This window comes from Aptenodytes forsteri, unplaced genomic scaffold (genome assembly GCF_000699145.1).
Source record: "Aptenodytes forsteri isolate BGI_AS27 unplaced genomic scaffold, ASM69914v1 Scaffold400, whole genome shotgun sequence".
Taxonomy (NCBI): domain Eukaryota; kingdom Metazoa; phylum Chordata; class Aves; order Sphenisciformes; family Spheniscidae; genus Aptenodytes; species Aptenodytes forsteri.
The window spans coordinates 519,491-531,283 of NW_008794775.1; the positions used below are offsets into that span (position 1 = coordinate 519,491).

The following is an 11,793-nucleotide window of genomic DNA, read 5'->3' on the forward strand; positions in this document are numbered from 1 at the left end:
TCTTCTAAACCAAACCTCTCCCAGTCATCAAAATGTGGGGTGACTGTTGGAGAATTTTTGCAGGTTATGGAGTGATAATGAAGAGGCTTTGCATCATCCCTACGTGTTGCTTTCAAGAAATCCTTCACCTTTTACCTTCAGACTGTGATAGTGGCGCTGCTAAGGGCAGTGTCGTCCTGGTTTGTTCTGGGATCCACCGCTGAATGCCTTTAAAAGTCCAAGGGCCGAATCATCATGGTGGTGGAGCGCAAGGAGTAGCTGGGGCCTTTGAAGTAATGCCACTTGATGCCGTTGAGCTTTCCATGGTTTTGCCCAGCTGTGTAGAACATCCCATTGAGATTGGAGGGGCCGCAGGCATCAAACCACCACCCTGAAAACATTAAGACAAACAATCAAACTGCAAGTGCACTAACCATTTTTATGTTGTTTTACAGGTTTAGCTGATTAGCAAATTCTGGTATTCCCAGGCTCATAAATACTGGTGCGGTGGTGGTGGGTGTATATTCATATTTTTCTTTTTTGCTCTTTTGTGCTATTCTGTAGCCAGTGGTGCTGGAGAATGCACAGTTGTATTTACAGAGTTGGAAAAGTATTTAAGTCCTAACTCATTCTGGTTTTATATGCAGCGTGTGAAGCAAGAACAAGAACAACAACGACAAATAAACTGCTTTGCATGTTTAGACAGTATTACAGTTCACCCATCTCATGCAAACTTCAGAAAAAGATTATAATTCATAAGTATTTTGCATAATTTCACTTGTTTGGTTATTTTGAGTATAAGCACGATTTAATTTTATTTACTGGTCCTTTTCTGTTGCTTTAACTGTGATTGTTCAATTGCTCAGTTTGCTTTTGCTCTCAGGTTAGGTGTTCTTAGCAAACATGGGTTATGAGTATGGTGGTGCTGCCCTCTTATAGTAATTACAATATTATAGTACTAGATAATCAGCATTCAGAACAGTGTACAAGGAGACAGGTAGACTCCTTCTTTAAGATTTATGATAAATTCATAAACAATACTCAGCAAATTAACGGAAGGACTAAGTGAAGAAGACAATTATAACACTGTTAGGACGCTGACAGTCAGAATACCTATGTGCATGGATAGATGGTTTAGATGATTACCTGAGTGTGCATGCATTTAGGTGACAGTATGGTCAACTTCAATCAAGGTATATGCATTGCATGTACAGGTTGGGCCAGAAAAGTGACATTCAATCCTTAATTTTATTATTTTGAATGGGAAAACCTATATTAAATCTTGAGCGTCATAATCTTGATCTTGAAATGTGCCAAATGCTTTTGAGTCAGCAGTATCTGGAGGGTCCTCACTCAGATCCATCTGACATTTTTTCACTTCTCTGCAAAACCTCTGAGCAAATTCACACCTGGCACTTAGAAAACTGACAAAAGTCCATTCATTTTACTTTATTTTTAAAGGGGTTTGTAGGCACTTTATTTACATGTCTACAGGTAGCAGAAAATTACTAGTTACCTGACTATCATTGACTACAAAAAGATATTAAAAATGTTACTGATTGATAACAAAGTTATGGCCTTTTCTGCCCCCCTACCCTGCCTGCTTTTTCCTAGCAAGATGCGGCTTCCTACTCATTAACCCTTTGAACTCTGTGTGCAATTGCATATATTTTATTCTACTGGAAAGACAGGGCAAGAAATGTCTTGCCCAGATGCTTGTGCTTCTAGTTCACTGCTCCAGCAGCTGCATTGTAAGACTGTTCTGAAAAGTGAGGTGACACAGATTTAGAAAAAAAACAGAACTTTGTTTTCTGAGGGCAAACCAGCAATCTGGTTTATAGAATGGCCCTGTGAACAGTTGTGTTGGATAACTGAAGGAGTAGTAAACTGAGAAGTTAGGATAAAAAAGAAGTGTAACAGCTCAGGAACTTTTCAACCTGAATTTTCTGCCAAAGAAAATGCACGTAGAGCCATACCTCCACCTTTGTGAGTGCTCTGTTAACACAGCCCTGAAAATAAACCAGAAATATTTATCAAGTACTTGTGAATATTACTAACAATGACAGAGGTTTTGCTACCATTCGTATGACTGAATGCAGAAAATTCAAGCTTGCTAGAAGCATAGGTTTGCTTGCAAACTGTATGCAAAAAAAGTCATCTTTAGACTTCTGCAGTGAAGATATGTATATACGTCTTTAACCAATGGAGAAAATGGAGTCAGTGGTGAAATACACTGTGAATCTTCAGAACTATTTTAAATTGTTGCTTTAAGATGAAATTCATCAGTCAACACTCTTGTCTATATCCCCAAGATCTTTTCTTGTTAAGGTGAATTTTAGATTTTCATGGGAGTTAGTGTTTTAAGGAAAACTCGAAATAACATGAAACTTGGCAACACTGAGATTACAGAACACAAACTGACAAAGATAAACTAGGTGACATACTGACTCCACTGAAAGTAGTGGGAGTTTTGCTGTATATCTTGATGGGAATAGAATTTTCTCTCCAACACCTTACAGGGTATCTATGTAAAGTAACAGAAAGATGCCTAGTTCAGGTTGAGGAAGGCAGAATGAATCCCCAGACTGCAAAGAGCTAATATTCCCAATGTCAAAAATATACTAACCTCAATGGCTAAGAGCTCTATTTTCAGAAAGATTTCTGGCGGGGGTTTTTTCATAGTAAGAGCTATAGCCTTTGTGAATCTTTACACAGGTCTTGTGCATCTTTCTATGTAATATGGTTGTACTGAACGTTTGCCTTCATGTATGAAGGCAACTAAAATCATAAAGATCAGGTGGTGGCTTTTGCTTTTGGTGGTTAAATGACACTTTATTTTAAAAAGTTATTTCAGCCTGTTCACCACAGCACTGTAATCTTCCCAGGACCCCCTGCAAACCTTTTTCAAGCACCACCGGTAGTGGCAAACCCATCATCTAGCGAGTGGCTACTGAATTCTGCAGGTGTCACTGCGGACTGAAATGCAGAATTTTAAATTTTCAGTGTGTTTCCCACTCTGACTTCTGGAAATGGAATTAAACTGTGAGAAGCTCCTTTTAGACAATGTGCACTGCCCTAGTGAATCCTCCAATTTCATCATATTCAGTGGTTAGCTTTTTATCTACCTATAATGAATACATTGTATGAAGGTATTTTAAACTATGCCTTACTACTACTGATATGATATTGATCATGATTAGCCTTCAGATCCAGTACTTACTCTGTCTTTTGTATTCAGATCCATGTAATTTATATTTCTAGTCTTGTAAAGTAATTTCTTAGATTTTGGATAATAGTGGGCTTTTTTCAGAAGTAACACTTCATAATGAAATCTTGAGGGAAGAATTTATGCCAGATAAATTCTGGCAAACTTCTGTTTTGATACAATTGACCTCTCTTTGATTACAATGTTATACCTAAGGGGACAATAACCAAAGAAAGAGAAAGCCGTACAGCTGATGTTTTACTGTAACCAGAGTATAATCTTGTAGAAACTTAAGACAAAGTTAAACAGAGAAAATCTAATCCTCATTTTTCAAAGCTGGAACACAGATGCAGCTAGGTTCTGTTTGTGGTGTTGGGATGAAGACATGGCAAGCTGAGCTAGTTACCATTTCATCTTAAAGGAACAGCAATAGATGCATAAACGGCATTTTTGGGGAGAAGGTTTTCAGCGGTGCCTTACAAAATCTGTTAAAAATTGAATGAGTCAAAGAAACACAAAATTTTATAAACCTTTTGTGAGAACCTACTCAAATCTTTCATCATAGATTTCTTCTAAATGAACACTTCTTTCAAAATGTTTTTTAATGAGCATCTTTTTTTTTTTTTCTACTATACTGTTCTTGTTAGTGAGACTCTATGAGTTTTTTTAAAGATGTTTCCTAATACTACATTAAAATGTTGGGTTTACTTTCTCTCTGTCTTTCTTTTTTTAAGTGTTTTTTTTTCTCGATATGGTTATGTTTCTCCATCCTCCCCTGCAGTGCTCTAAAGGCTCTTCATTCCCCATAGGGCCTCAGATTATCACAAGACTTCCTACTGCATGTCTCAACACCAAAATCCACATCTTTGAATGGATGCAAATGTTTTTTCAGATGCCTTGTATATTGGGGGAAAGAGGAATGAAAGCAGTGACTTTCTTGGTAGCTATGAGGAAGTGAGGGAACGTAAAACAGAGGTTTCTGAAGGAGATACCTACAGCATTGCCATTGCAGAAAACACCAAATAAAGCAGCTCCAGAGCTGTGAGGCAGTCTGACCCAAGAAAAGACTCCCAGTAGCTATATGTTGGCTTATTCCCTGGAGTTCACAGGATTTTCCTCCCATGAAGAATCCTGTTTATTTTTAACTACAAGGTAATGGCTTTCCCAAATAAGTATCAAGTCTTCTCTGAATAGCAGTAAGATTTTAACCCCAGAGATAACTTTTGGCAATGATTTCCATGGGATATTTGAATCATGCATGAGAATCATGAAAGGTGGGCATTATGAGAAATAATAAGAGAAGTAAGATTTTAAAGTGACTAATGAAGTGGTAAAGAGGAGGCTTTCATGAGAAGGTTAAGAGAGTTTTTATTCAGAAACACAGGCAGTTTCTTCGAGTTGTTGTGATCATGAAGTCACTAATAGCTTATTTGATCTGAGGGTAGCTCAGTCTTTTGAGGTTAGCCCACCTCTAATAATTTGTATAGTACAAGCAGCACTACCATCTCTGTTTGCCATAAAAATCCTTAGGTCATAAAGTATATTGTCCAAACAAAAAATAATTTAGATAATACATTGATAAGTTGTTTGAAAGTTCAGCTATACAAATAAACATGAGTCCCCACTGTAGACAGCTGCTCTTCTGAAGCAGTTAAAGCATGCTCACGCTTTGTGGACTCTCATGCTTTAGTCTTTAATTAGTGTTGCTCTTACCTCTGGGAAGTTGTTAAATTTCATGTCAGTTCTTTTCATTAAATAAATGTATTTTGAATACTTCAGTCTACTTCAGCCACCTATCACCAGATACTACAGCTCCACAGACCTGCTTGTACTATATCTTTGGCCGAATATGAATGTATATTGAGATAATTTCTACAAATTCTTGCAAAAAACATTCTAATAAAGAAGCATTGCTCAAATGAGTAATGATATTACTGGAAAAAAATCACAACCATCTTTTATAATTGTTTTCTAAAGTCACAAGTATAATTTTTATACGATAGAATCTTCTTTGTCAAAAGCAACATAAAAAAGGCTTTTGTATGCCAAAGCTAACAGCTTTCCTTTTTGGGCTTGTTGTATAAATTGTAATTAAGCATGTATGTATGTAAAATTCTTTGTTAGTAAACTAGTGCTCATCAATTCGCGAGTGTACTATAAATCTAGCATGCATTAGGAACTTGCTAATGATCACTCAGGTTTGATGAGAGGTTCTTAGTTGCCTTTTACATACTACAATAGGTGTCGAAAGCCTGCACATTTGATGGCAGACCCTTTCTTCACACATCTGTCTCTGTTCTCCCTCCTGAGTACACTGAATGCCTCCAAATGCAGTAAGTTCAATACAATCCATTCAATAAGATCCAAAGTATGTTTGAATGGTACATTTGTATGGGTTTACGGGATAAAGGGATCGTATGAAAAGCCAATATTTATTTCTAGCCCTCTGGGTTTGTCCATAAAATTTAGTGCATTTGGCAACAAAGCCGATAAGAACAACTTCTAATGCAAAAATATTGAAATAGTCTTCGTTGTTCAAAAGACAGAACAATTTATTTTATGAAAGATTTCAATGTTTCTGACATTCTGTACCTTAAAGAAGTTAGATGGTAATACTTAGGCTCTGTTTGTCTTTGCATTGGTAACTTCTCAGCTAGAAGACTGGGTGCAGTTTTGGATGACACCTCAAGCTATATGTGAATCCACTGGACAGAGTCCAAAAGAGTGAATGTAAGAGGAAAGATTTAGGGTTGTTTAGTCCAGAATTCAAAAGACAGATTGCCACAACCTCAAATTCATAAAATCTGCTGAAAAAAGCAGGTTTTCAAAGGAATGGTCTATTCTTTCCAGTGATGGAGGATAGGACAAGATGAAACACACTTAAATTATCATAGAATATCAACAAGCAAAGATTTCTTATATTAAGTGTAGCCAAACTCAGTAACAGATTAAATTATGAGAATGAATCTCTATCACTACAAATCTTGAAGATGAACAGAAAGACAGAAATAAATAGGTAGAGAAGAGTCTGTCTTTGAAAAGGACTAAATTACCTCTGGAAGTAATTTCCAGGCCTATGTTCTTTTATTCGTTAGAGTATTGGATTGACCAGACTATCACTTAGCAGTTGGTACTTGACATTCTGAAGGTTAAATCAGAATTTAGCTGTCAGGATATAAGATGAAAAGGCATTAGCTTTTCATATCAACTGGATAACACAGTCCTTTTTATAAACACCTTTTTATGAAGTAAAAATAACATGAAACTTGCAGACTGGTGACCATCTTCTGATCTTCTAAATATATCAACTGAATAATTTTTAAGTTAGTCACTTCTTGTTGTTCTCCTAATGCTTTATTACTATTGTCCATACTTCACCCTGATAAACATAGCAATATAGTAATGATTTTGTTAAAAGTGCTGAGTAGTCATATTTCTACTGAAATATTTCTAATATTTCTAGCATAAATCAAATAATATTCCAATCACTTTTTATCTGCATAATGGTTATATTTTTCTATCAAAATATTAGGCAATATAAATGATACTTCATGAATAGTGTTTTATAAGTAACTTCTTTATGAAAGCAACAATATGCATAAAACCTAAAAATTGATGCTTTCCTGCATACGTAGATGTATATCCAGGGGTTCAGGTTGGATACTTTTAAGTATACTGAGGTTGCTACTTTCAAAGTTTTTGTTTCAAACAAAATATAAGAGAAACTGTGGCTTTTTGTAATTGGATAATGTACAGGCAGATTTCTATATTCAGCCAAGAACTTCCCTCCAAGTCATGACAAGAATCCTCCATAGCATTCTTGCCAGAGATTCACAAAATTCACCACTTGGAGAAAAAAGCAGTGAAACAACAGGCAATGAGTGCACCACTGTTTGGGATTGTCATTGAGCAGTCTCTCACTTAATAGATGACAAATCCATTCAGGATTACTAAATACATGGGAACTGTCTCTGACTCAGGAAACCCCTGAGATGCTAAAGATACTGGGAAAATACTCGGGGGAAGTATCGTTTATTTGCATTGTTCTTATGCCCATACTGCAGCATCTGCTGCTGACTGCTGTCAGAGACAGGAGACTGCAGCTGGATGGACCTCTGCTTCCAGTAAAATAAAAAAAGTCATTATTTCAATAATTCTATGCTGTTTCAATGCTAGCAAGACAGCTAGAAAGTCTCCCCGTCACTTTGTCAAACTATTTCAGGGATCAGAAATTTAGCAACGTTCTCGCTTATCACCTGAAGCAAGGTAAATGCCTGTGTGAACATCTCAGACTGCAGCCAATGCAAGACAAAGCAAATCACCTTAAGACTCTTTCACTATGGGCCAAGTTACCATAAGTGACTTTCCAGTGACTGAAAACAATTGCACAAACAATTCCCGGGGCTCAGCTGACAGGTGGTATCCTGGCGGGATGCTCTAACTTGGCCTTGTGCCCACAAATCTGATCCAGAGACGTTAAGTGCTCTTCTATTGGAAATCTATCTGAAGCGCCTTGGACATCTACTCAGTGCTTCACTCTGGTGACAGTTTGTTACATTTTAAGTGCTGTTTCTTGCAAAAAGCTGTGTATGTAGCTCACTGTCATACTGTTCAGAATAATGCTTGAAATGATATGGGGATATAACCTTTTGTTCAGTTTACTGGCCTGAGATATTGTACCAGTTCTTAACAGGTATTTTCATGATATAAAAATTTTTTACTATTTTGTCAAATGTTAAGTTTAAATGAAGATATTATTTGAATAAATATGCTTTGCCTCCCTTTAAAGTAAACCAAGTATGCTTAGTTTAAATTTTCCAAGGCACAAAAAAGCAGCTAAAACATTTAACTACCATGTAAAGTTCACAGAGGCTAAGAATCCAGCTCATAATTGTACTTTTGAAGCCATTCCCTAAAATCAATATTAAGATAGAGTCAAGTAGCATAGCATGGCTCTTGAAAGGACAAGAAACACACACACAAAACTCTGTTGATGCTACTGTATTTTTCTCCCAGTTTTTAATTTCTTATTCTGGGGAAGAGGGAGGAAGAGAAAGGAGGAGAGAGAATAATAGTTTTGATATAGACCAAATAAAACTGACAAGTAGTAAGATCACAGAGAGAAATGTGTGTTTTCCTTACATTTTTATTTTCAGCCTTGACTATAACCATATCACAATCTTGAGCTTCAGCTTATCTCAGCCTTTATTCCTGACATAAATATATTCAGTTCACCTCATAGAGATAACAGGCTCACCCAAACTGTCAAGATAGCTAGAAACCTGCCTGTAGATTTCATATCATTCATCATTAAAGAGCTCTCTGTGATGTTGCCAAAACTAACAGAGTCTCTGATATCTTTTGGGAAAAAAAGAGGTTTTCCAAAACCTGCTATCATTGCTACTTTTCTTAATTAGTCTTTGTCTGTGGTACAAAACTGAAATCTACTCACTAAACAAATGTTTTGGTATTTAATTCAATTTCTGATATTTCTCAAGGAATGAGAAAGTCATTTCAAGGAGCAAAGCATAGCAGAGTGTTTGAGGAGAACTCTAACATGATTAAAGTCTTTCTCTTCTTGAAGTACTGCAAATTACTAGTACTCAGAGTCTAGTCCAAAAGACTAGACTCATCTATCTCCAAAGGCTAGCTGCTTCTCCTTTTACTCTGCAGTGATTTGTTCTATTTGTGGTTTCCTCAGCCTTTGGTAATTCTCCCCCTTCCTCCTTATTCCTTTCATTTGTTACCAGTATATTCCAATATGTGGTTTTCCTGTTGATTTACAGGACTACTGCAGCAAAATATATGTGAACCTTGTGGAATGGTTGTTCAACAACAGGCTGACCTTAGCAGGGCATTGACCTGCCATAGAAGTCAGGGCAGAAAAATAAACAAAACCCTCAGCTCCCAGAATTAGCCATCTGAGAGCAGAGGTATTTCCAGGCAGCTTGGATACATGAATGAGTCTGCACTTCAGCACAGACACAACTCACATTTAGGAGCTTCTCACTAGACTCTGGCCTGCCCTGGAAGTAAGACATTTTAATTTAGCATGGTCTCTAAAGGGAAAGGTCAACAGTTTTAATTAAAATAAACTATTGACTTCTTATGCATTATCTGTCTCCAGAACTACCTGGTTAGCTTCTTTTTCTATAGAAATGGAAAGGTAGTGTCTGATCACCTGCCTACTGGAAGAAGTTTCCCATGCTGACTTTTAATAAGATATCACTAGAGGAAGTTAGGAAAGTTTGAAAAATCAGCTCCTTAAGGACTTTCCCAACTGGGTCACTTCCAATCGGCAAAAGAGAATGAGGAGCTAGGTTGTGCTTTTCATATAAATTCCCAGTGATGGGAACCCATCTTCTGTTAGCAGATGACAGCTTTAGAGGCTCATGTATGCCTGAATGTGGCCTGAGCTGGATTCAGTCAGAGTGCCAGTAACCACAAATAATATCAGTTTAACGTTCTGATCCAAAATACTGAATAATTTATATGCTACAGGATTTTTTCCAGGAAAGTTAGAAATCACTGAGGGAGAGTCTCCGAAGAAGATCAGATGTGAAGATAAGGGCCTTTCTTGGTCATACAGTCAATGAACCAAAGAATCCCAATTTAAGCTTTCTGCTTTAATGTGGTGTCCTAGAGATAAAAATGAGCTTGCCCATATAGGGACTAGGAATAAGCATCATTTGCCAGAGAAAGTTCTCAGCCTTGTGCAGAGCTTTAGGTGTCTGTATGGGGAGATAATCTCAGATATTCCTCCTCTGCATTTAAGGGAACAAATATCAGTCATATACACTATACTTGCTGGCAGTCAGGTTGACTTGGTGCTTTAAACTGTCCCAGTATAACTTCTCTGTGCACGCCCCCACCTCAACTCTTCTTTCTTTCCTTCTGCAGCTTGACTCAGGTCACTAAGGATACTGTTTTGAATGTTCCAGAACAGCTAAGTGCTACAATTTTAACAGGGGGTTGCAGGTCTGGTCTTTCACAGGTGAGTGAATTAGCCATTACATTAACTATGCCTATACGTATATATGTATATATGTATTGTGCTCATATAAGACAGAAAGCTGAATCATTATAATTATTTCAATAACAGAATCACACCCTGTCATGGTTTAACTTCAGTCAGCAACCAAGTGAGTGAAACTGGCTGAAACTAAGTGAAATAGGTAATATATTGCAAGTCCAGATTCTGATTGTTTTTAAACTTTACCTTCTATTATCTATTTCCCTGCACTTTTTCTCTTCATTTTCTGGCTGATTCTCCCTCTTCTCACAAAATTCTTTTTCCCTTCTTCATCTCTTAGCTTCTTCTCTCTTACTTTGCCTTTCTTGCGTCAACAATAACACTAACTTATGCTTTTCCCCTTGACATTGTTGCAACAGCTTCAGTGCAGAAGTATACTGACTGCGTCTCTGAATAATCCCTTCCCTGCTGATAGGAGTCTTGAGGTATTGGCACTACCACAATATATATACAGAAAAGAGTACGAGTAATAATAATAAAAGGAATTTTCACACAGTATTTACACATCCATGAATGCAACTTTATCCACGGTTGCTTTAGGAAAACAGAATAGATTCCTATCAATGTAGCACATATTTTCAGAGTTGTTGTACTCACCTCCAGTCAACATGAGAGCACATTTACACATGCAGTTGTCATTGTCAGCATCTTTTGTACTGAATTCAGCACCATGTAAGATCAGGCTACTCTGTTTTCCAGCTGTTCCACTGTGACCTTTTAAATAAAGCCTGAAAGAGCAAGAGAAAACAATCAGTGTCACCAAAAAGAAAAATAAAAGATCCAGATGTCTTTCCACATCAGGTTTGCCTTGTATGAAGTGCACTCAGAAAATTCGGAAATGTCTTGTGTTTTGGCTCAATCTCTGTTGTTTCAGGTGTAAAATGGGGACATTCAGGGTTTTTCAATGTATCTGTAGTAGCACATTGTCCCTGCCCCAGAGCAGAACTGAGCACAAGGAATCTGCACCGGAAAATATAACAAAGTGGAGGGAGTCAGAGACAGAAAAGAGAATGAAGAGAGGTGCCCAGAGATCTGGAATACATTGACAGAATAACTGAGTATTTGAGTAGCTGGTCTCTTTACTGTGGCACAGGAACAGCACTCCCAGTTAACAGCAGCAACGTTATTAATCCCTGGGCTCAAAACAGGATTTCAGCAGTTTCAGAATTTTTAATTCCACCAGTTACAGCACAAGCCAGCAACCCAGTTCTGCCAAAGCTGTCTCTGAGTGATGAATGGAGAATAACTTAGAGTTCAAGCCACAAAAGTTTTCATGATTTGCAATGCTAAATATCCCTTTTCTTAAGGAGCCTGTCAACTAATTGAAACCACAACCATGAGCTAGCAGCCTGAGCCCAGCTCCAGTAAGTAACAGCGCATTTGTGGTGCTCCGTGCTGCAATGCCCAAAGCCAAGTGTGCCAGCTGCAGGGATGCTGAATAGAGTACCTCTGTTCCAGCAAGGAAACATTGGGGACTTGCAAATGTCTGACCCGAGTTCACAATTACAGGGACATGCACAAGAAAATGCTGAAGAGAGGAGAGGAGAGGAGAGGAGAGGAGCGGAGAGGAGAGGAG

General features: G+C 37.6%; 1 protein-coding gene across 1 annotated transcript in view; it reads right to left on the reverse strand.

The window, feature by feature from the left end:
* Positions 1-209: 209 nt before the first annotated feature.
* Positions 210-11,793, reverse strand: part of ANGPT1 (angiopoietin 1) — a 178,427-nt gene continuing 166,843 nt past the window's right edge. The window contains 2 exon segments of the mRNA XM_019470771.1: positions 210-370; positions 10,815-10,945. Of these exon segments, the coding sequence (XP_019326316.1) occupies positions 210-370; positions 10,815-10,945 (292 nt within the window).